Source organism: Patiria miniata, unplaced genomic scaffold, assembly GCF_015706575.1.
Source record: "Patiria miniata isolate m_02_andy unplaced genomic scaffold, ASM1570657v1 HiC_scaffold_5, whole genome shotgun sequence".
In the NCBI taxonomy this organism is placed as follows: Eukaryota; Metazoa; Echinodermata; class Asteroidea; order Valvatida; family Asterinidae; genus Patiria; species Patiria miniata.
The window spans coordinates 23,166,848-23,192,731 of record NW_024037072.1 but is presented as its reverse complement, the minus strand read 5'-3'; the positions used below and the strand labels follow the sequence as shown (position 1 = coordinate 23,192,731).

Sequence of the window (25,884 nt, the reverse complement as noted above, 5' to 3'; positions counted from 1 at the left end):
ACATTTTCACCTGAATCTTTTAAATTTGGAGTTGCAATGTGACCCATAACTCACTTGCACCAGTAATGAATTGATTACAGCTTTGCTGACAAGCAAGAGAAAATGGACAATTTGTTAGGCAGGCTATTCAGCTTCGTTGAAACTATTAAACTACACAGTGCTGGGGAAGTTTTGGGCAGCACAGGGGGTAAAGTTCCCGTCTCAATTCATATCCAGGATGAGTTCTGTTGCAGGATTCTGAAATTAGCAGTATTGGTGAGTCAAGTAGTTGCTAGTGACAATTTCCCTGGAACACTTCCGCCTTTGTCCTGGACAAATGCAGAGCTTCTTTCCGACAAAGTGAAAGACTGTACCCGCAACTTGTCCGGAACTCGTCCCGGATTTGAATTGAGATAGGCCCTAACAAGCAAGCACGTTTTGGGGTGGTACAGGGACTACTTGGATAAAACTGACCTCTGAATATCAGGGGCCAAGAAGATCTGCTCCAGGTAGAGCCAGTTGCGCTGGCAGTTCATCCACTCGTCCAAGGTACGGGAGAAGACATTCAGCTTACGATCCCACTCTTCAACTAGAGCCTAGATACATGTAGAATAACCAGTGAAGGAATATCAATGAGTCCTGGAGTTGTAATCGAGTCAATCATGAATCTATACTACAAACTCAATATTGGATTTGCCCTTCACGGACATTATTTCATAAGAACTGTATATTCACTGCTGTCTGTAGGCTTGCAAGACAAGTATCACAAGCCTACTGGGGTGGGACTCGAACCCACGGCCTCCTGCTTATTTATTAGTACAATTGTATGACTCAGCAAACACAATGGTCAATTGGTAAGACTTCTGCATTAATAGGTTATGGGTCGTTGGTTCAAGTCCCATCCAAGCAAGCTTGTAATTTTTCTCTCAAAGCTTTGGACAGAACTGAGTATACAGTGTTTATGAAATTACGTTGCTGATGGGCAAAAATTCAAAATTGAATGTATATCTCACTGTACTCGATCCCCCCATCAAAAAAAAATTGTGCAACAAATCTGATCGGAAGCAACAAGTGATGGACAAAGGAATGCTTTGTCACAGTGCATTTCAATAGTTGGTAATAATAATAATTAATAATTGTGCTTATATAGCACTTTCCATCGTATCAACAATCTCAAAGCGCTTTACAATTATTACCCCGTTCATCAGGCCATTGGACCACGCGGCAGCCGATATCAGCGCTCAATCGGTCCTCGACCCTCACAGGTACCCATTTATACTCCTGGGTGGAGAGAGGCAATTGTAGTTAAGTGTCTTGCCCAAGGGCACAAACACCATGTTCCTGGCAGGGGTTCGAACCCACGCACTTCATACATGAGTCAAACACCCTAACCACTGGACCATTGACTTCAATGACTTGTGTATGACTAGTAAAGACTTGATAATAAGCATGCATTCTAGAAGGTTAGAAGGTGAGACGGCATGCTACATTTCAGGAATAGACAAGAAAAACACTGAATAGACAAGAAAAACACTTATGCCAACATTCCTTATTAAAAATAATGTTAGTTATGAAAGGCGGAAGCTCCAATTTTATTGGTACTCTGTCATTCACAGTGGGACAAAAAAGGCAAGTAAATTATCATACTTTAATTGGAGCGACAAATCGGGAGCCCCGGATGGTTGCTATGGTGACCTGGCTCTCCTCCAGCTGCTGAGTAATGTCGTCCGCTCCGGCGATGATCATAAAGTCCCTGTTGCTGTGGGGGATCAGTCGGAAATCGGTACCCTGCCACAGGTCAATCACCTGCAAAAAGGGAGGGGGAAAAGAATTTCACTTCATCCGAAAAGAAATTGATGATGCTGCTTTAGCACTTATTTAGCAGAAAATATCGCAGAGCAAATGTTATGTGCTCAGCAAATATTATTTTGCTTTTGCTTACCTTGTTCAGCATAATTTCCAGAGTTGCTTCGTTGCTTGCCTGTGTGGAGATATCATTGATTTTGTCCTTGTATTGAAATAACTGAAACGAAGAAGACACAATATTTTACTGTTAAAAAACCCTCTGAACTACTCTTCATAATTGTAGAGAAGGATTTGAGATTTGTTAAGGATTTGAGATTGGAAGGATTGGTGTAAAATCTGACAAATTATTTTGTTCTTAAAATATTCATGCATCAGTTGAAAACCATTTTACTGAATCTGGGAACCGCTTGTTTTTTTTATGGAACAAAATTTCTGCACCTTTTGAATTGCTCAAATTCCTGAAAAGTTAACCCATTAGCATTTAAACAACATTGTATTACATTGTTCCTTTTAGTACCTAATGAATCAGTGAAACAATATGGTGCAGGGCATGGTTTAGGCAATGCTGGGTAGTGCAGGATGGTTTAGGACAGTACAGTGTTAATGATGTCATACAGGTGCGTAACCAGGGTTTTGTTTGCCCGTTGCAGTGGCGAAAAAAGTGCACTCGGCTTTCCGTGCACCAGAAACCCAGCCTCGCCTCCATAAAATAAAAAAAGAGTTGGGGGGGGGGGAGGGGAGGGCTGGACACATTCTACCTATGGGGGCACAATTACAAACATTCGCGAACGTAAACAAGGGCACTCTTAAAAAAAAAAAGTGCAATCGTGAAAAATGGCACTCGTGAAAATAAGGGCAATCATTTATAAAATAGTGTGTTGCAAAATAGAATTTTTGATCCTGTTACCCATTTTCATCGTCCCGATTTTGCTTCTATCAACGTCCCGATTTGGTTTTAAAATCTCCATCCTATTGCAATATGCCACTCTGCACCCCCCCCCCCTGGTTATGCTACTGCAAATGCTAATATGCATTTAATTTCAAGTGCACAGGCATTCAGATATTCTCTCTTTCTTTTTACCTGTAGGTCCATAAACTTGCCCAGAGTGAAGTTCTTGTCCCGGACGATGTGTCTACCAATCAGGTCCTGTATTTCCTGCCAGTGGCGGGGCCTGAGGGCAGGGTTACGCAGCGCCGTCATGATAGGCATGCCTTGCTTGAAATCAATCACTCGCTCCTTGAGACGAGGCAAGACCTCATTGGGCGGCAGGCCTGTTTACGTGGAAATACATTTCAGTCATTAATTAACCCTCCCTCTCTGGCTGGCAATTTTAACAAGGCCAGCCCAGCAGTAAAAAATAAATAAAGTGACTGTTTTTAACAGTTGAGTGCTCCCTGCCTTCATAACGCACGATTGACTGGCTGGGATTGTTATGGAACCTGATATAGCTATGCTTTGACTAATAAAAAATAATACTATCGGAGTCTTATATAGCGCACATATCTACCAACTATTAGGTACTCAGGGCGCTGGAAATATGTCTATTATTAAAGAAAGGTAAATAAAGTTTATGAGAAATATGGGACCCATTATGTAGCACCTTATAAGGGTTTACAAGGTGTTGTAGGAGATTGATAAGCCAGCTGTGCCTACCAGTCACCTGCTTTTGTCTGTTGATGGAATTTGACTGTCACAGTGCCTACAAGAAATATGATCTGACTGTTGGTGACTTGCCTGTGTAAAAGGCATGGCAGGGGAACATAATTGAATTTTTGACTGTCTGTGACTGATCAAAACAAACGCAGGGTTAATTAATAAGCTTCTTTTTTTTTTTAATTAGGAGCATGTGTTGATGCTATTTTCTGGGTATACAGAAAGCAGGAATATCAGATTTTATTGAAAGATTTTATCAATTTAGCAATCAAAATTTGAAGAAAAAAAAGGAATTTTTTAATTATAGCATCACTTGGTACTCAATTATAGCGGACTTGGGATCAGGTCAATCACAAGTCAACTCACAAGTAGAAAAAGTATGTAGAAATACTATTTACAATTTGAGAATCCTGCGGTAGAGTATTCAAAATGCGAAGACATGATTTGATGGATATGATTCGATCAACAGACTTCCAAAAACTTCACCAGCAATTTGTTGCGAGTACAATGATGCCTTCCATACTTCTTGGCCTCACTGTTAATCAGTCTAAGAACTCATCAAGGCTCACAGCAAAAATAAATAAAATGGCAATGTTATCCCTCCCACCCATGATTTAAGGATTTTTTTCTTCCTGCAGAGTTTGCACAGAATTTCATTACTACAGCTGTTTACATGGTTTAGACAGATATTTGTTCACGAGCACAACATTCTGTTGTTGGCCGAGCCATGAAAGAGGGCCCTGTACCTTTCTCCAGCCATGAAATAGGGCCCTGTACCTTTCTCCAGCATGTAGACAGTCTGGGTGAACCTGTTGACGTTCTTCTGCACAATGTCCACGTTCAGCTTGTCAAACTGACTGGCCGTCCATTCATCCACGAGCCTTCCCCACTCCATAGTGCTCTCCCACAGCAAACGACGCAGCTGGAGGTCGCGCTCGACCTCCGAGAGGTCGTTCAAGACTTGCTGGGCACTGACGCCGCTGTCGGAGTAGTCGGACATGAGAGACTCGCTGTGAGGGACGGGAATACAAAGAATTCAGACAGTCAAAGGAAGAAATTGGAAGAGAGTTGTCACATGGCCGGTCCACAACAACTGTTGGCACTTTATTGCCGATGTAGCCTAATGTGGCCTGACACGTAATGTGGGGCACATTGTTTTTTCTCTTTTCCTCCTCTAGCCTGTTGCCAGAGCAAAAACATTTATCATAAATTCACAGAAAGTGATAATCTGGCAAGTTCGGCATTGACCTGTTTAAAAATGTTGACCTAATCTATCCTCCGAGTATCACTTGTTGTCCGATGGATTCCGTAACCAACGTCTGATATATGTGAGCAATGCAAATTTTATGCGACCTCACGTGCCAGTCAAATTGTGACGTGATTTCGTTCAGAAATGTCGACTATAAAGCTGTTGATTGGTCAATTTGGCGAACTTGTTTTTGTTACACAACAACGGGTACGGAAACCCCGATACAAGGCGCCCGCTGAATGGTCAGAATCACAAGGTCAAGACGCAGTCTTGTTCTGCATAATTAATCGCCAAATCTGCTCGCATATCATAGACCCTTGCTGTGCAAGGGGATATTCCATAGATTACCCTTTACAAAGTCGCAAAGAAATAATACCAATGTTTCCATAGCATGTTTCATTCTTGAGACTCCAGTATACTTCAAGTACAACATTGTTCTTCATTTTTTAACAGAAGTACTGTATATTTGATTGTTTTAGATTCATTATTTTAATTTGTCTTTAAAACGCCCAAACTTTAAATTTTAGTTAACCCTTTTGTCACAGTAGTGCCCAAAACCGCCCTGCCTATTACTCACTGTACGTCGAAACCGCCCAAGCACTCTATTAGTGAGTCTTCAATGCAATAAACACAATGTAATACAAGTGCTAATCGGTTCAGATAATCAGCTCCCTCCCGCCGACTTACTCAGCAAATCCTTTGAGTTTGGACTGGCGTGATATGGAGCTGCCAAAGCGGTCTTGGTAGCTGGCATAGCTGCGAGCCTTGATGGTCAGCGTGCTCAGGCTGTCGTGAAGCAGCTTCATGTTCTCTAGGGCCACCACGGGCAGAGTGTCGGAGCTCAGGAGGGTGGGTTCTTGGACGTGGTTGCGGATGTCGTATGTCTCAGCCTTTCAAAGACCAAACCAAAATGTGTTGTTTATTTCAAAGCATGTATGAAATTCAAATCAGTTTTAACGCCTAGGCTCTCACAGGATTCCCACAGAAATTTTAACTAGAACGGCGAAGCCGCCATGGCTCGCTGTCCAAGGCAGGAAGGGAGGCTGAAGGTAGGGTTGAGGATGGGCATGATGGAAGGGGATCAGGATTCTTGTTGATGTGCCTAGGTGTAGGGGTCAGTTTTTAAATGTCAACATAAAAAAGTTAACAGATTACCTAATAAATACATATGTATATAGGTTAGCCGTCACTGTATTATGGGGGAGTTTTCCATTGTTAGGGTAATTAGGACCCACTTGTGGATTTTTGCAGCCCCAACAGTGTCTTCTGGTCCCCATACTTGTAGTACCATGGGAAAACTCTTGTGAAGTCGCCACAAATGCAGAACAAGAATGGGTATACATACTGTACATGTAGACACAGCACCATCACCACCTCCCCCGAACCTTACCCCATCCCAAAACCTTACCCCATCTCCAACCCGCCCCCTCCCCCACCCAACCCCCTACCCACACCCATTCCATCCTCCCCTAACCATCCCCACCCTATCACCTACACATCCCAACCCCACTCAAACTCCAATCCCTATCTCCTTCCCCCTCCCCTGACCCGTACCCTCCCCTACCCCACCCCCTACACCCACCTACCCTATCTTCCCTTATCTGTCCTTACCCACCCTACACATCCCCATCCTAACCCTTACTCGAATTCCAATATCCCGCCCACCCCATTCCCCCACCCATACATCCCCACCTGACCCCATGCAACCCCTACTCTGATCCCTATATACTGCCCCCTCCCCTTATCCAACCCCTACAACCCATCCCTACCCATCCCTACACATCCCCAACCCAACCCCTACTCCGATCCTATATCCCGCCCCCTCCCCAACCCCCTCCTAACCCAACCCCTACATCCATGCCCATCCTCTCCCTACCTGTTCCCACCCCACCCCTACAAATCCCCACCCCACCCAAACCCAGTATTCCAACCCCTCTCCCCACCCCAACCCACCCCGCCCCACCCATCCTAGCTCCCCTACTCATCCTACTCACACAAACCCTAACTCCAACCCTATCCCCTCCCCCACCCCACCCCACCCCACCCCACCCCACCCCACCCCACCCCACCCCACCCCACCCCACCCCACCCCACCCCACCCCACCCCACCCCACCCCACCCCACCCCACCCCACCCCACCCCACCCCACCCCACCCCACCCCACCCCACCCCACCCCACCCCACCCCCCCACCCCACCCCACCCACCCCACCCCACCCCACCCCACCCCACCCCACCCCACCCCACCCCACCCCACCCCACCCCACCCCACCCCACCCCACCCCACCCCACCCCACCCCACCCCACCCCACCCCACCCCACCCCACCCCACCCCACCCACCCCACCCCACCCCACCCCACCCCACCCCACCCCACCCCACCCCACCCCACCCCACCCTATCTGAACGCGGACGGCCGGACAGACGGACGGACGGACGGACGTACCTCCCAGATGGACTTCCGGGGTACCTCCATTGTTGTCCCATTGTCCCTATTTCTAAAGATTTCAGTTGCGGGGTACCCTATTTCTAAAGATTTCACTTGCGGGGTACCTCGAACAAAGGACGGGTACCCCACAAGTGGTCCTGGTCAGAACGGACAGACGGGCGCCCGGACAGACGGACGGAAATTGGTATTACATAGGCTCGCATCTGCTTCGCAGCTCGCCAAAAATGAAATTCCAAGCTTTTTTCAATAACTTTTCCAGGACAAAATTAGGGCTTTCCACGACCAAGTCCTACACTCTTTTGGCATCTTAGGAGCCTCCTTACAATACACTGGCCAGTCATCACACTGAGGCAAGGGACGCCACTCCCTTTCTGCCTTCCAGTTTGACGTAAGACCACAAAAGCATCACAATGGTGCACTGAACGTGCAACAATTACAGAGCATACATGCATAAAGAGAAAGTATAGTAAACTGCAATGCAAACTGGAAGACTACCATAGCCAAATATTATGCATCTTCACGTACGGGTTGTGCAGGATTCCATGACTTTCCATCACTTTTTTAGTGAAATATCAACTTCCCAAATGTTCTAAATAACACTAATCCACAACTTTTCCATGACTTTCCATGACGGCTTTTAATTCCAGGATTTTCCATGACTGTGAAAATCCTGCTATCAGTAATCAGACGTTGTGAGACGTTTGGAATTTCTCTTTTAATAATTTAATAATAATTTATTCATTTACATTGCGCAAATTCCATGAATATGTTCAAATGCGCATGCTCCAAACATGCTCAGTGAGGGCGCATTATGCAACCAATCCAGAAACACCGAGGCAAGCCCCTTCTCTTTCATGATAAGTGTCCTGGGTGTTTGATGTGCATTACACAATGCACAGGACCTATAGTTTTACGTCCAATCCGAAAGACGCGGGCTTGAAGGAGCCCTATCATGTCCCAGACAAGCCACCAACCAGGACAATACATGGAATGGTCTCCCATCCAACTACTGAGCTTGGTCAATGGTGCATAGCTTGGCAGTTACACCACTCTCGCCACAAAAGGCAACACTCAGGCCCTCTGTGTCATCACTGGAATTCACTTATAATTGCAAAAGCAGGTGACATTCATGTGGTCAAGACACAATACACAGGGCTAGAAATCCATTTAAGGAAGTGGTTGTCTTACCTGAAGAGCTTGTATGTGGCTGTTGAGGTCGTCGCTGAATTTACTGATGTTTTCATCTTTCTTGGCTTCACAATAGATGATTACAGTCTATATAGGGAAACAATTGTGAACCATACAGCCTTTTTAAAATTGGTAAGATAACAAATTTGGGACTTTCTTGAATTTTTAACTTGAGTATTTTCATGTAAGATATCCGTGGCACCCACAGTCCATCTGTACCAGAACTTCATAAAGTGAGCGATCCAGACCCATAATAATTGTTTTCAAAATTGTCAGTTTGTCTTTTCAAAGATCACAATCCATACATACTGTTCATGCTGTTTGGCCAGGGATCACACCCAAAACCACAAGGGGTGGGAGGCATGTTTGCAGTTGCTGAAAGACAGCCCTTAAACATAGCTGCCAACTTTTCAAAATCCCAATTAGTAATCAACCCGCGTGGTCATTTTCAACTTCTCGTTTTATCAAAAGCTTTACCAACATCAAGTACAGCTACATGGTTTACATGTACACATACATGTGCATACCCTTCTTGTTGTGAATAATAATGTACTGTAGGCCAAAGGGTAATTTAAAAAAAAATAAAAAAATATAAAAAAATAAAAAAAATATTTTTTTAATTAATTTTGTTTTAATGTCTGTATTTGTTTGTTGAAGTCAAATAAATAATAACAACAATAACATGTGCGCATATTTTTTTGAGATGCATGCTATCGATGTGGAGTTTCGAGTTCGTATCATGTTTTTACACACAATGATTTAGGGCCACCGTATGCAATAGAAATATCCCGCCAACATACCTTGCAAACGCATGCTGATTTATCTTTTCTGTCCGTTGTGACAAACTCAAACTCTATTACCAATTATTCCAACCATACTCTTAAATTCCATGATTAAAATCTCGCACTGATGGGTCTCATCCCGGCAATAAGCGACTAAATGTGCTCACGATCGTCACTGAAAAGTACTCACATACAGTACACACAACCACACATCACGAGATGCACACAAATGACACACCATTGAAAAATAGTTTTAGTCTGGTCCTCAAGTACTCTGCATTGATGTCTATCAGGTGCTTGACTGCATTCTTATTAGACTTGTCACCAGTCCATCCATTATCGCGACATTTCGCCAGAAGTTTTCGGTCAAAACGAAACTTTACAAGTATTTTTTTTTTCGTTAGGTAGAAAATGGGAAATTCGTAATGTTTTAGTGGCAAATTGTATTTTCGTAATTTAACAAACAATTCGTAATAATTACGAAAAAATCGTACTAGTTGGCAGCTATGTTTAAAATACTAATTTCTTTTGTTACATTTAGCAATGTTGTAGTCGAGTCCACCTGAAGTCCATCACAAGTCCTTTTCATCAGTAAATCACACGTCCTTTCACAAGTCCAGTCACGAGTGACGCTAGGTTTATACTATGTTCCAGGCAGCCACGGCAATCACGTTTCTGGCCACCGTGGACAAAACGGTATGGACGTGAGACAACGCCGGGGGACGGGATGGGCAAACGTGACAGTCCGTGATTGCCGTGGATGCCGGGCCAGATTTTTAAACTGTCAAAAAATTTGCCACGGCAGTCACTGTGCGGATGAGAAACCTAGTAGGCCGTAGTAAAACGGGGTGAACGCAACAAAACGTGACAGTACGTGATAGGCCGTAACAAAACTTGGAGACGGTCCGTAGTGGGACGGGAAGCATGTGCATTCCCCGGCATCTTACCGGTCCTTTCAAGTTTTGTCAAGTTTTGTCACGTTCTGCCGCGTTTAGCGGGCGTTTTGTCACGGTTGCTGCGCGTTTTGTCACGTTTTGCTTCGTTTCTCACGGCAAGCTAGGGTGTACGGTAGCCGTTTCGTCGCGTTCAATCACGGCGCGTCCAGATGTGTGACGGTTTACAGGCCAGGTGCGATGCGGCGAGTTGTGTTCTACTACGGTCTGATACGGCGAGCACGGTCTGGGAGGGAGTATAAAAGCATACAATGATTGCTATTGCTTGGGAGGCTTTCTTTTCATACCGTGGGCATAAACTTGCTCCGAAGCTGCCCGGCGTACACGTTTCATCCGTAGAAAGCCTTGACAGAACGCGGAAAACGTGTCAGACTTTGATTAGAATGTGAGGGACCCCAGAGGGACCCATCAGAACGTGACAGGCCGGGAGGGAATGTACTGGCATTCGTGGTAGACCGCGGGCCGAACCGTAGTGCGCCTTTGAGCCTCCGGGACTCAGCAGCCCCTTTCCCCCCACGGCCCATCACAGATACCGTGATAGACCGTGACAAAACGTAGCAGGACCTAAAAAAACTTGACTACGGAGAAACAAAAATTGCCAAAATCCCACGGCGCACTACATTTCGGGCAAACGGGGCTGCCGTGACCGCCGGGAACATAGTGTAAACCTAGTCTTACAGGTGATGAAAAAGTATCAAATCAATGCCTTTGTCACAGTTCATTGTAATAGTTTGTGACTTGGGACTAGATGACTTGAGATGGACTTATGAGGACTAGTTCAGACTTGTGATGGACGTGACTAACACACTGGGTCTAGTTCCCGATGTCCACTCACCTTCAGATGTGTGAAACTGGGCATGAGGGTCTGGTAGAGAGCCAGTTCCTCAGGCTGGATGGGCATGTTGAAATTCCTGGCGATGGTGAAGAGCCGTGTGACCACATTGTATTCCTCGTCCAGTTTGGACAGCTCAGAGGCAGTTTGGGAAAGGAAAGCAAGGTGCTCCACAAACTCCTCCACAGACTGGGGTGGGTGGTCCAGCTTCTTAGATGCACCCTGATCATGGAGTAATCACAAAAGAATTAGGACATAATTAATGGGTCCTAACATAAATTTGGTTCTAATTGTTTTTCGTGTCCCTGTTACAGCTGATACAAGATTTTGAAAATTCAGGACACATTCTTGAATGCCTTCTATCTCCAAGAGTGACTATGTATGTAAAGCATAATACCTGTTAAACAAATACAAATAGTTTGAAGTCAATTTTGTCAATGACCTGCATGGCAAATTACACAGGTCAGGTGTAACAGGGATACAACAAATGTCACACTTTTGGACCCCAAATTTACGGAACGACCCTAATCCATTAGGACTTGTATTACATTGTATTACGTTGAATTAATACTATGGTGAATCCACAAAACCAAAGAGTGTTTGTGTGGTGTTTGGTAGTGACAGGTAGGGGCGGTTCTGGTTTGGGGCGGAAAGTGGTAAGCATACCAAAGAGCACGCTAACTTTAGTGACAGAGTAGTCCAACAACAATAGTGACGCAACCTGCGCGGAAGCGTTATAATGTGAACACACATAAGGTTAGCAGAAGTTTTTTTGGCTATGGCACAGCCTTTCAAATAAACGTGAAGCAATGCCTTGCTTCTGAAATCAATTTCAAAAAGTTGAAAAGTAAAGAAAATAAGTAAACAAAAAAAGGTTACCACCCAAAACAGTATGCAATGTATATTGCTTGGGAATGGTTTTCCGATGATCTTTGCTCACAACAAAAAATTGCTTGATATGTTTCTATTTGATCTATTTAGTAGCTCTTTGAAATTGGGCCCAATTTTCTGAGGTGAATTTAGATCCAAACTGTCTAATGTTTTTAACCGACAATAGAGTGTGCAAATCTCCCCAGTTCATGTACAATTTTAGGTGAATATCGTGGTACCAAACACTGACTACTCTAGTCACGGACTCCTGTGTTTGTACTCACTACTACCTGCAAGATCGATCAGAAGCTGAGGTAAACATTTTCCATTTTAGACATGAATTTCTAATATTTTCAATATGTTGTTAACCAGTTCGTGCTAGGATTATTTTGACAAAGAGGAGCGAGCCGCGGGATTATTTTTCACTCGACCTCAAGCCAGGCGGGTTGAAGCCATCACCCTCAGGCAGCACACTCATATTTCCGGCCTCGCTTGCTGCAAGCGGGTCGCTGACAGATATTTCCGGCCTCGCTCCCTGCGTGTTTATCCGTCATCCGTTCCGAATACCGCAAAACCTTTGCGGGTATACACATCATCTGGCGCGAACTGGTTAAGTTGTAGTATTTTCTTTTTCTGTCACAGATTCACTTACTGCCAATGACCAGATAAGCAACATTAGAAAACAAAATATCTGAAGAGATAGGACGTCACGCACATTGTAGCTTCCTATATGACGTGCCCAGAAGAACCGCATTTCCGTAAAATCTCGCCAGTTTTTGAGGTCAACTTGTAAGCTCTATGAGCATCTGATTTAACACTATCCATACCTTGATAACCTTAATGAGGTTCTCATTTCTCTCGTTGGCAATGACCGGTAGCCGTGCTAGGATGGCATCCAGGACCTCGTTGGGATATGGCATGCAGGCCTCCTTGAAGTTCTGGCCGAGTACCATGATCATACTGCGCCTGCGCTGAACTTCCATTACAGTCATGGAACGGATCTGGAACAAAGCAAACAAACAAGAAGGCATCTCAATTTGGCAGAAATTGAAAGGTCTGAAGTTCGGTAAAATGTCTATGTCAGAAGGCGTTGCCATATGAAATTCACTAGTTCCACTAGTTGACAGGATTGCATAGGTTTCCTGCATTTCTGATGCAGATTTATAAAGTTACAGTTGTTATGGTGTGTACAAGTTTTTATTTAGAAGGCTTTCATAAATACATGTGTGTTTGTATTTAAGGACAAATAATAAGGTTCAGGAATATGTGACCTGCCATATCATAATGAGGAATAACCCCCACCTTTGACTTTTCCAGTTACATTATGTTAGAGCAAAAATCATTGGCTTTCCAATGATACCAAATTTATTTCTGTAGCTTAATTTATTCCAAAGATATGCAGCAGAAAATTCAAGAGTGTCCTGTCGAACTTCGCCGACCTCATTTCGAGAAAAACTTATTTGAAACAAAAGATACGCATTGCGCCTCCAACGGCAGTGAAAAAAGATCTTCAGTTTTTTCAACTTTTGGGGGTATTTTTCATAACAAAAAATTATAGTGTGAATCTTGGACACCTTGGCTACTCAAAAATACCAAAAATATTATATCTAATTTTGACAAGATTTTTCAGGTATAGGCGACTTCAGGCGTCAATTACTCAAAACAAGGTTTTGGGGGACATTTCTCATTTTGCCACAGCAGGTCACATATGTGAATGAGGTTGATCAAGAAGGTGAAAAGAGGCCTTTGAAGCAAACACGTCATGCTTCAATTTGTAATGTGAATCTCTTATTTTGTACAAATAGAGTAAAGACATAAAGAAAGACATTAAGAAACTCCCAAGAAACACCGCAATTTCAGTGTTGCAGTCGAGTCCATCACAAGTAAAACCATAAATCCACTAACAAGTAACCAGGTGAACAGTAACAAAGGAATGTGTTTGTCACACTTCATTTGAAGAGCACGCGCCCTTGGAGTCAAGGCTACTTGTGACTTAACTTGGAACTGACCTGTTTATGGACTTGCAATGACTTGTAATCCATCACAAGTCATCACAAGGCTCAACTACAATGCTGATCATATCTCTTACCATTTCAGTGTGGGTGGACAGGACATGGTGGAACTCCTCTGGTGTCCAGACGTGTTTGCTCATGGAGTGTTCCACGTTCACTTGACGGGCCGCGTGGACCATCTCACAGTATTGCTCAAAGTTCTTTAGAGGACAATTTAATAATAAAAAATCATCAACAAAAAAGCAACGATGGAATTTCGGACTAGATATATTTTCAAAGTGAATGAACAAATATTGAACTAGAGCTGGAAGTGAGTGCATGAAGATCACGACATCAATCATAGGTCAGTTGGGTTTTACAAAGGATTTTACTAAACTCATCATAAAGGCGTTGCATCAAAAGAGTATTTAAAGAATAAGATGCCGACAGTTTATGCATTCACCATGCAGACAATATAAATCAAGGGAGATTTAGCGAAGAGTTATCAGATTTTTTCTCTGGAAAAGTTTCAACATCACAAAACAAAATGTGTGGGATTATCACGACTTGAATGGAAAAAGAGTTTGAAGGTATGTATTACGTTTGAAATTACAATTTTATTTCTAAGCATATTGCACGAACCTTCTCCATGTATATTTAGGTTATAATCTTATTTACCTTTTAGGTAATACACAACATTTGCAAATATAAAAAAAGAAAACTAACAAATTATTGTGAAAAACCTTACTGGACTGTCAGTGAAAACTAATCTCAAGCATCCTGTGAAATCATGGCACCTGGTGTGCTGTCATTTTCAAGAAGAGTGGAATTTTTGTATCAATTTCCAACGACAGTCGACTGACCATCGTTGGAAAAACACACTGACTTTTTTCAATACTAGATTTTTGGCTTGTTTCATTGATGATTATATAGTTAAACTATACATTCTAAAACACCCACATATTTTGGGTACAGGAAGGTGTACCTTTAAAACAGCAGAAGACTACAATGCATACCTTACTGTACTCCGTAACCGAGGCCACGTTCTCGGCTACCAGACTAAGCACATCGTGCACCATGGTCTTGTATTCAGGATCCTCCCCAAAGAGCAGCTCCAAGTCTGGCCACGGCCTCCTGGTATCATCTTCCTCCTGGATGGGTGTGGATAGCTTGAGATCATAGCGGGGTGGGCACCAGAAGACTGATAGGTAAGGATCACGTTGCAGGGCACCCACCTGACCTGTGTATTAAATATAAAAGATTCCAAACGTTTCACATTTGAGGTTGCTCTCCATGTGCTAAACAAATTCTATATTTTGTCTCCTGCCAAATTTTCAATTTATACAAGTACAAAACCTACTTTTCCTTGTGTCTATTTCAGGTATGTACAGCCCCTTATAACAAAATACTGCAAGTTAAACTTGCGCGATCCCCCTGGCATATTTATACAGTCCGTTAGTAAGCACACTTTTCAGTGTACCTAATCAAAATCAACAATGACCTCATTTGACCCCTAGATGACCTTTGACGTCAAACGTCTCAAGTCATCTTAAGTCCCCCTACCCAAAGATTATTTTCACCAAGTTTGGTTGAGATTGAAGCCTGACTTTTCATATGACAGCACTAAACAGTTAACCTAACCAAAATGAAACACACGGACACACAGAAGGAATACACTATTGCAAGATCAAAAGCCCAGGGGATAAAAACACATAATTTAAGGTTGCATTTTTACCCCTTACAAACAAAAGATCCATCTGAATTATTGTCGAGCCGCAAATAATTCTTCAGTAACTTAATGTGGGTGGATTTTTGAAAAGTGAAGTTCTGATCTCCCAGGTCGCGCCAGACAAAATTATTCAGAAGATTTGAATGAATTGAAACATTTAAAACAGCTGGGAGCGACTATGTCAAAAGATTGAATGTAGGAGATATCCGGAACAACTCCATATTCTAGTCAACGGAACACTAACACACAAAGTCTGCCAGTTTGAAACTAAAATCTATCTCAGCCAACCAGAGTTGTGGCCTTTGACCTCCAGTCTAAAATGGTTAACATTATTTTAGTTTTCCCACGAGCGCGAGTGGAACACGGAATAATGTAGTGCGTCTGTGTCCCACATGCCACAAGGTCGAAGGCGCTGTGTTATGTAGGACACACTACATTTTCCGTGTTCCACGAATGCGAGTGGGCTAACGAATTTATCTTCAAGCAAAATTGACGCACAGTAAAGTTGGATAGAACACTCTGTACACAAACGTTTCAGCGGTTATCCAATTACAGGTGCATGGGAAAAAACGTTGCAACCTGACGCTACTTTCGAAAGAGAAAAAAAACCATTTTTGTTGTTGCTTACCTTGTACCTCGGAGAGTATACTTTCATGTGAGAACTGTAAGGAATATGTTGATGAAGTCTTTAAGAGAGATTTGTAGGCAAATGTTTGGCCAACTTAGCGAATTGTTACATGTCACTGCATGTTTCCATCACGTCGGTTGAGGGCGTCAACCATGTCAACATGCGGTGACATGTAAAATTCACTAAGTTGGCCACACATTCGCCTACAAATCTCTCTTAAAGACTTTGTCAACATATTCCTTACAGTTCTCACATGAAAGTATACTCTCTGAGGTACAAGATTAGCAATAAATAATGTCTTTTTTTCTGTTTGGAAAGTAGCGTCAGGATGCAGCATTCTTTCCCGTGCAAGCAGTAGGAATGGCGTGTGCATCTTAGAATAGTGCAATAGGCAGAGTGCGGTACAGACCGTGCTACATGGGATAATGTAGCACAGTTTGTTGCCACGGATCAACCAATCAGGATAGAGGATTCAAAATGACTTGAAGACAAATATTCTTGTTGCTTACCGACTGTGTGTTCCAGGCCAGCGATGACACCTCTCATCTTGGATATAAATTGGTCCTGGCTCGGAGCCAGACTCACAAACACCTTGGTAGTGTCCACTTTCTTCTCCTCTCTTGGTGTCCTACAACAACAAAACGCAGAGGACAAACTCTTCGATTCTATCATTTTTATTTTTTTAAACACAACACAAACTTCAAGAGTTAGTCTTGGGTTTTAAAACACAACACAAACTTCAAGGGTTAGTCCAGAGGTATTGATCATTCAGACAGCGCAATGTGCCAAATCTAAGCCAGTGCTTAATTACAATCAGGAAAGAAAGCGTTGATAGGTTCAATAGAAACAACTTTAAAAGTAAATATTTTCCCCCAAAAAAGTTTTTTGGGGTTTTTTGCTTTTTGTTTTTGCTTTTTTTTTTGGGGGGGGGGAATAACAAAGACTTCTTACTAGGTATTATTTATTTATAAAGGTTATATTATATTTCAACCCTAAAAGGGATGGGCAGGGAATCCCAAACATTTTTTCCAATACCAATGCACATTTTTTTCCCATGCCTTTGGTATAAAAATCTGATGCAGCATTTTGTTCTCCATTTACATGTATCGTGTTTACATGTACAGGAAAGTGCACTCATTCACACATAATCACTAGACAGAAGCATGTAAAATGAATGATCATAATTACAAAATGCTTTGTCCGATTAAGCTAAAATGTTGAATATATACTTATCCTGAATTTGTCACATTTTATACTAAATTTCATAACAATCAGTCATTGCATTTCGCAGATCCATGGAGGTGGAATCCCCGTAACAGTCCCAATAATAGAAGGTAAGACACTTTACCTTTCTGGGTAGGCATATGCACTCTCTTCATTAAATCTCTCCGTTTTGACCTCTACATCTTCATCGTCTGGATTGTCGACGATGGATCCCTCCATGTCACTCTCATCTGATTCATCACAAATAAACAAAACAATCCCTTATAAACTTAAAAAAAACCAAAATTCAAGCAAATTAAGGCTACAGACAAATCAGGTGCCACCTAAGTAATACAAAAGTATTACTTAGGTGGCACTACATGCTCGCATGTATGACTTGCGAATTCTATAATGTGGGGCATACGTGTAATTTTACAGGGAGAGTGTGGCCTAGTGGTTAGGGTTCGTGACTCATGATCAGAGGGTCAGGGGTTCGAATCCAGCTGCTGGTCATATGTTGTGCCCTTGGGCAAGCCGCTTCACCCCCACTTGCCTCTCTCCACCCAGGAGTACAAATAGGTACCATCATTAGCTGAGAGGTAACATGTGATGGACCGGCATCCCATCCAGGGGGGAATAGAAATACTCTCAGTCGTTTCATGCCAAGGAAACCAGAGATAAATGCCGGCCTGATCGATCATATTGGCTTGTGAAAGACTTTACTTTTTTTACTAAGTAATTCAAAAACCCTATTGGTCAAAGAAGCACTGAGTTTGCCAGTACCACTTGTCTGCAAGCGTGGTGGCTCCTCGGTCATGGTTTCTAATCTTGTTTATCCGATAAGTCTACAACACTAACTTGATTGGCATTTACATTTAAGGAGCATTTTTTTTACCAGCGGATTACAGGACTTTACAGTCAAAGATTAGTTGAATTAGTTAGACTGTGCCACCAAAATTTCTGAGAGCTTTGAGTTGGTTTATAGTATCTAAAGAGTTGAGGATGTGCAGTACAGCGCGTCCTGAAATACCCGCAACATTTTTTTCGAGACTCTAGCGTTGCATAAGATTGTACCTATATTTAAAAAGTGCGCTCAAAGTGTGACTCAAGTTTGCAACTGATGTACCGCATCATCAATTTTCCTTGAAATCGAATGAGTTTGTTTTCGACATACCTTTATTTGAACACAAATAATTTTAAAACTCTTTTAAATATCAAACCAATACTCGCCAGGGATAAAGTTCAGATTCCAAGCTTTAAAATGGTATAAAAATAATGGTGGTACGTGTTTCCGCGCTGACGCTAGAGCCTCGCAAAAAAAACGTGCGGGTATTTTGGGACGCGCTGTAGTTATCAGAAACTCTTCAGATATTTCACATTTTGAATAAGTCAGTTTTTGGAATAAGTCAGTTTATTGTTCCAACTAAGCATAAAGATTTGAGAGTTTTGACTTTGAGGTTAGTGTGGCCGAGTGGATAGGGCTTGAGACTCATGATCAGAGGGTCAGGGGTTCGAATCCAGCTACTGTCCATGGAGATTATACTTAATTTGAGGGTATCAATTAAACTTCTTTGGTAAGAGCAAAAAAACTGAGAAGTTTGGTATGCTCTAACTAATTTCCATTTTCTTTTTGATTGCATAAACATTTGTAGATTGCAAGTTTTTGATTGCATAAACATTTGTAGATTGCAAGTTCAGTTTTGATTGGCCCCATAGTCTTGTGTGCATAGTCGAATCAGTCAAGTCTCAATGCACCGGTGTACAGTTGGAATATTGAACCTGCTTCGGTTTTCACATACCTGAGCTATCCGTTTCACTCTCGCTGCTGCTGGTCAGGGGTTGCTGATCAGGGAACGTCACCATCTTCTTCTTGAGTGATGACATGGATTTACTGATGCTCCGACTCGCTCTGGAATGAGAAGACCTCCTGGACATGGACCTGAAAGATATGCACAAAGTAACAATAACACACCAAGCTTACGAATGAGGGAGCCCGACGACTCAAGTCTCACCACCCATTCTCATCCTCTGCCAAAGAGCTACTGCAGGATTTCTCTCAAGCAAACACGGCATCCTGGGTCACAGACAAATGGGAGCAATCATGGCAAGGATCCACTACGTGCCTACATCAGTTCGTCCAGGACCACACAAACATCAGTGAAATGGATCTAACACGCAAGGCCTTGACAAGACTAAACCGCCTTCGAACTGGCGTGGGGCGCTTCAGAGCCAACATGGCCAGGTTGGGCCTCGCGGACAGTGCCACCTGTGAATGTGGGACCGCAGACCAAACTGCAGACCATTTTCTATCCCACTGCCCCATCTAACAATCTCCGCATGGAGCAGACGGTCTAAATAACTTGGACCAGGGCACCAAACTATGGTGAAGTTGATATCTGAACTGTCTACCCGGCAAACGAAAGAAAAGATCTAGAGTAACAATAGCAATACCTTACTTCAAACGTTCACACGTTACCCACTACAATCCCAGCAAGTCACAATATGTCTATGTCTATGTCTGTCCATCGTTGTCCGACGATGACTGATGGTGCTGATGTCCTCGCGGCCTCATATGTGAGGTATAGCCAAAAAGTCCTGCATGCGTGCAGTTATGTAAGACACGTGGGACTTAAAAGTCCTCATGCAATGTAATTTTTTAAGCAATCCTCAAAACATGCATCTTTGTGTCCCATTTAACCTTATTTTCAAATTTCGTTTTACCATTTTCAAGGGTAATTTCGTGCCTTTTTTGTTTATATGCTCATGCAAATTTCCATATTCATGAGCAAAACTGTGATGTTATTCCGGGCAGAAACCTCAATGTTACAGCTATTTCAGCTCAAACAATTGCTGGAATTTTGGATATTTTACTGTCGTAAATTTTCTTTTCTTTGGTAATTCGTCATTGTGTCAGCACATGGCAGTAGGCCAATGAGCAACCCTTTCTCACAAACGTTTTCAATGAGCAAAGTTTGGGTTCACAACTTGAACAGAAAACTCCTAAACTGAACAGTGTCTTCCTGAAATGACATCGCAGCAACAGAGCCCTCAGCTGACCAGAAAAGCATTGAATATTTTAAATGTTTAAACAAAATTAACCAAAAATTGACATTTTCAATAAAATTAACCAAAAATGGATGTAAAATAATTTCCATACATTTTAAGAGTTGCACCAAATGTTTTCCTCATAAAAATTCATCGCACGACCCCTTTAAACATGCAGTATGGGCTGGCAGTACGGCTAAATCCAGAACAGTCCACTGAGCGCTGTCTGAAGAAATACTTTGTGATAAATGTAAATAAATTGTCAACTCCGCTCCCAGCCCCTCACATTTAAAAGGAAAAAAATCAATCTTGGATCTGCACTTTGAAACAAGAGTTTTCTTACGTTGCCCTAGAATTGGCTTTCCTCAATTCTGGCACATTCAACACAAGCTGGACCCCAAAGACTGGCTCTGGTGGCATCTCCACAAACTCCTGCTGTTTGATGTCTTCCAGAACCTAGACCAATTTGGATGAGGAAAAAAAAGGGCAAAAGTGACCTTTGGTCAATATAAATTTAATGATTATAATACAAACGGCAGTACTGCCTATTGAAATTCCACTAGATTTTGCAAATTGCCCGATTGCAGAGTGATGCAAATATTCTAAGCTGTTTCCACATTAAACAAAATTCATCAATACCTAAGACAGTTTAGCCATTCTTATTGGTCGAGAGCCCCGTCACGTGGGTGGTTATAAACGGTTGATAAAACACCGGCTGGCTGGTCTTAAACACTTTTAGAGTGTTTTGTGAAATTTGGACCCCTATGAATTCTGGTCCCTTTTGCCCTTATATTGGTCAAACGGTCGCCGTCTTTACTTAGGCATGTGCAATACTACCAATGACTCCGTCTTTTGAAAGTCCTAAATTCACTTTACCGGCACAGCAGCATTCTACGCCAATTCGCGCAGCACGTGCCACGTGCGTGCCAATCTCCATATAAGGAGATGTTTACAACTAATCGCGAGTGGTACATATCGTAACATGGTCGTCGATAATGTCCCTCGCCTTCGGCTTGGGCCATTATCAACGTCCAGTCCCCTGAGCTGGTCTTAAACATGCTTGAATGAAACTGGCCAAGCACATACTAATTCCTTTAATAGTAATAATTGTGTGCAATCTTTTAGTTGGTCACTTCATTCACCAATCCCTCATTTTTTTTTCAAGAAAATTTCCCCTTTGTGTCAGACTGTGCTACAGTCACTCAATCCCTCATTTTTAAAATGTGATAAACGTTATAAAGTACATAAAACACATCTTGATGAGTCAACTGACTCCCCAACTCCCATCCCCTGTTATCCAGTGTTTCTATTTTCCTTTTTGCAAAGAATCTTTCCTACCCTTTTCCAGACCATATGTGCCCGTTTTATGACCTGTGGTGTCAACATGGACAAGTGACTTGATTTTATGAGTGCTTCTCCACAGATCTGCAGCCGTTACCTGGTCTATATCAACAGGGGCTGCCTCCTCCACTGGTTTATCAAAGTCATAATGGACGGTCTGGTCCTTGGTAGCTGAGCCACACCTCGAGCCATCCTGGCTGTCAGCGTCTGTTGTCATGCCCAGCCTCCGCGAGAAACCTGCTCAGAGAAAAGGATCACATGCTTCAGTGAGTTGGTATTGGTGTTTGTAACTCATTACAAATAGAAGTACAAATAGAAGTATAGCTAGAAGTCCAAATAGAAATATACAATTAGAAGTGCAAATAGAAGTACCGTAATAGCTTTGGGTTCATCTCTCACTTTAAAATTATTTTAGAAGACTAAGATGTTCAAAACAAATAGAAACACTTCAATAGGAATATGTAGACAATCTGTTTGAGAGGAGTACATTGACCCATTTCCAGCCAGTGTCCCCTTACGTCAGTTGCCTTCACCCTAAAAGATCAAGGTGTTCTTTTTGGCCATCTTACTGCCAATCCCAACCCCTCCACCTTCTCATCTCCAAAATAAAGTGGAGATTTTTATGCTTAGTGAATATGCAACATCCACAAGACACCATCATGTGGGGTGTTGTGGTCCAATGGTTACGGTGTTCAACTCGTGTGCCGTGGTACATGCGTTCGAATTCTGATGGGGAACATGGCGCTTGTGCCCTTGGGCATGGCACTTTACTACCATTGCCTCTCACCACCCAGGTGTAGTAAATGGGTACCTGGTAGGAAGAAATTCCTTCAATGCTTGAGCTCCGTAATGGCAGCCGTGCTAAAGCCCCGGAGTTCAAGCCAGACACGGAGTTACTTACCGGTGGTTTTCTTTCTTGGCATGTAGCTGTCTCCGTACTCCTCCTCATTATCCTCTGCTTCTTTCTTGGCCAACTCCTGGCCGGTAGTAACGGAGGTGCCCAGGAACCCCTTGAGAGTGTGCACGGCTGTCTTGACCAAGCGGTGCAGCATCTCCAGGATCAGATAGTCAGCGGCCCGCAGGAAACAGGACAGACGGGCAAGGATGCTGCGCCATTCTGCCATGTCTGTGTATGATGGGCCGGTTTCTGGCAATGGAGAGGGGACGGAGGGGGGGGGGGTGGAAGACAATAACAATAATAACAGGTTCATACAGCACTTTTAACTAAAGATCACAGCGCTTTGCATTATTATTACCCCTGCTCATTGGGCCAATAAAACATTCCAAATACAATAGGACAATATTAAATCTCTGAGCATTTGTGACCACTCAATACCAACTGGCTGTTCAACATATTACGTTGTGTTTCTCCTAATAAACTTTCAATTTGTAGGTTTTAGTAAACATAAAATACTTTTAAAAAATGGTAATTTTTTTTGGGGGGGGGTTGCTTTTGCACCCATAATGCACCACAGATACTCCAGAATTATTTTCGGGCCGCAAATAATTAGAAATTTGTAAAGTAATTATTCCATAAATAAAAGTGGACAGATTTTTTTTGCTTGATGTCTCATTCAAAAGTGAATAAATGTTGTACTGCTAGAAAAATAGCAATTTAAAAACAAACTCTATTTTGGGGTGAAAGTCAAAAATAGCATGAGGAGAGTAACTTAAATTAAAAAAGAGTATGGTACAATGCCACTGTGACCGAACATTTGGCTGCACCAAACATCTCCTTGGACTTGCAAATTGTATGTACAAAATGCATAAGTAGCCAAAAAGCACAACGAACAACCACTATACCGAACAATTTTGTGTGGACCCCATTGTGATAAATCGAAGGTCTACTGTACATCATCAGCTTTAAAATGGTCCCAAACTCAATGTATGTTCTTTCCTACATGAGGCTTTGATTAAATTTCAATCAACTATTTACTTATACTTCCATACAAATGTGCATTAAAGTTGACCTACTGAAATTAACCGAAATTAACCTAATTGTTCCGACTTATTCACTATTCATTTTGACTGGTGTTTCAAGCTTACCACGCCACAATGCAAAAAAAATAAAAAATATGGGCAATTTTACAGCCCATTATATAAGCAAACTAAGGATTTCATTGTAAGAAAAAAAAAATGGGGGGAAAATGGATCAATCTGTCTCACTTTTTTGTTTTTCTCCAGTTGTCTTTGTGCCCGTCTTGTTCTTATTTTTGGAGGGATCAACCTTCTTGGTGAGAGGGCCTGAGTTAGGAAGCAATGTTTGGGTGACACCCTCCATTTCAGCCACTTTCTGCAAAGGCAATTAAAAAATATCAACATTTGTCATTTTGGTTTTTAAAAAATCTGAAAACCTCAAAACAAAATTGTTCATTTTAGCCAGCACACTGAAATTATCAACTTCATTCGTTTTTAGTATTACAAGTATCATAAGTATGGCATCATTAAAAAGAAGGAATATACCTAAATGCTTTTAATTTAGCTCACATCTGACGCATTCTCCATAAATTGTTTATATGTTTCAAAATAGAAATCAGAATTGATATTGTACCCTGGGATATCTGAGGTTTTTTACAAGAAAGTTTGAACAAAAAAAAAAAGCCTTTTCACAATGTAGGGAAGGCTTTTATAAGACAACAGATAATTCTAAGGTTTTTTTTTTTTTTTTTTAATGAACCGCAGTTTCAAATTATAGTCTAATTTATTGAGATATTTTAACAAGATTTGATTGTTTTCTACACAATTAAAATACAAAGTAAACAAAATCGAAACATATTTCCCATTATTTTCCATCTCCCATCTATTACAGAATGAAAAGGCTTTATAGAATCCTTCTATCAAAAACAAAACAAAAAAGAAACCACGGACTGCCTGCCATTTCATCCTACCAGAAAAAGATTCGAAAGCATTTAAAAATCAGACCTTTTCGACATTTATCATGTTTATATATTTGCAGTGTTCTAGTCAGGGTATATATTGTTATGGATCCCAAGACATCATAAGTCTATCACAAGTCTTCCAGTACCAGGTCCACAATCTGTGACCAAATATTCCTTTATTTTTCATCCTGTATTTCTTGTGACTGGACTTGTGAATTGACTTGCGATTGACTTGTGACCAGAGCTTCAATGGACTTGTGATCCACTGAAAATACCTAAACTACAACTCTGTATATTTTGGGGTATTTTAGTCGTTCAACATTTTACAGCAGACCACTCCTTCATAATAGACAAACTCACCGCACAGCACTCAAAGGCCAGCCGTACAATCTTATCCCTCATGTGCATGAGTTTCAGCAGGGCCACGTCGCACTGCTCGGCCTGGTCAACGCAGAAGTCCTCTAGTGTCAGCCTGGAGCGAGAGTCTAGCTTGAGCAAGGTGATGGATTTCTCTCCGTCCCCGTCCCCTGACAGGCTGCTGCAGGCTGCTTCGCATTGGCTGCGGATGTGCAGCAGGCAGCGCTGCAGAATCTCGTTGGCTGCGAAGAGCTGACGGTGCATAACGGTCCTTTGAATGGTAGGAGAAAATGCAACGCTGTGACTGCCAAAAATCCAAGCTGAATGTCAATTTGGTCTTGGTTTTTGACGTGTTTTGACATAAAAAGCTTTATTTGAATGTTCTAATTAAGCAACACATCTCTCTTGGCTTGTACAACAAACTGTGAGCTACTCTCAAATTGTGAGCAAAACTCATATTTTTTTTCATGTAATTTCAACGCCAATGTCATATGAAGATCGGACTCGTATGAAAATCGGACTCTTTCTCCCTGTTATTGGTTAAACCCTCTCACGTGACCGGTCCCTCTCCTAATTATCTATGCATGAGCATGCGCAATACCACCAATGAGTCCGTATTTCATAAAACCTAAATTCATGCTACACCAACACTAAATACCATCCAACCAATAAGATACTTTATTAAATAACTTCAATCTAGTCCTCTAAATATTATTTTCTATATTTGAAACAGTTTAGACTAGAGTACAAATAAAGGAAACTCCAAAGACTGCTGGTTGAGCACAGAAATTGACTGGACCAGGGCTTAAACCTGCGACCTCCAGATTACCGTTTTGGTGCTCTCCCAACTGAGCTATCCAGTTGGTAGAGCATATGGGTTTATGGCTTCTGCCTAACGCCCTTGACAAAGACATTGACTAAATTGTGAACCGCCAACACAGGGCTGGATAT

At 42.2% G+C, this 25,884-nt stretch overlaps 1 protein-coding gene across 4 annotated transcripts in view; it reads right to left on the bottom strand.

Annotated features, from left to right (window-relative positions):
• Positions 1–25,884, bottom strand: part of LOC119741650 (dynein heavy chain 6, axonemal-like) — a 126,775-nt gene that overhangs the window by 86,126 nt on the left and 14,765 nt on the right. For all 4 annotated transcript variants that reach the window (XM_038217483.1, XM_038217484.1, XM_038217486.1 and 1 more), the window contains 19 exons: positions 24,937–25,204; positions 23,864–23,990; positions 22,599–22,844; positions 21,795–21,934; positions 20,700–20,812; positions 19,111–19,250; positions 17,457–17,562; positions 16,618–16,736; positions 14,768–14,991; positions 13,850–13,972; positions 12,588–12,761; positions 10,894–11,112; positions 8,324–8,410; positions 5,376–5,578; positions 4,217–4,449; positions 2,867–3,057; positions 1,922–2,002; positions 1,627–1,785; positions 454–575 (listed from right to left, as the gene is read on the bottom strand). In XM_038217483.1, coding sequence (XP_038073411.1) covers positions 454–575; positions 1,627–1,785; positions 1,922–2,002; positions 2,867–3,057; positions 4,217–4,449; positions 5,376–5,578; positions 8,324–8,410; positions 10,894–11,112; positions 12,588–12,761; positions 13,850–13,972; positions 14,768–14,991; positions 16,618–16,736; positions 17,457–17,562; positions 19,111–19,250; positions 20,700–20,812; positions 21,795–21,934; positions 22,599–22,844; positions 23,864–23,990; positions 24,937–25,204 — 3,075 coding nt within the window. The remainder of the gene's footprint in view (positions 1–453; positions 576–1,626; positions 1,786–1,921; positions 2,003–2,866; positions 3,058–4,216; positions 4,450–5,375; positions 5,579–8,323; positions 8,411–10,893; positions 11,113–12,587; positions 12,762–13,849; positions 13,973–14,767; positions 14,992–16,617; positions 16,737–17,456; positions 17,563–19,110; positions 19,251–20,699; positions 20,813–21,794; positions 21,935–22,598; positions 22,845–23,863; positions 23,991–24,936; positions 25,205–25,884) is intronic.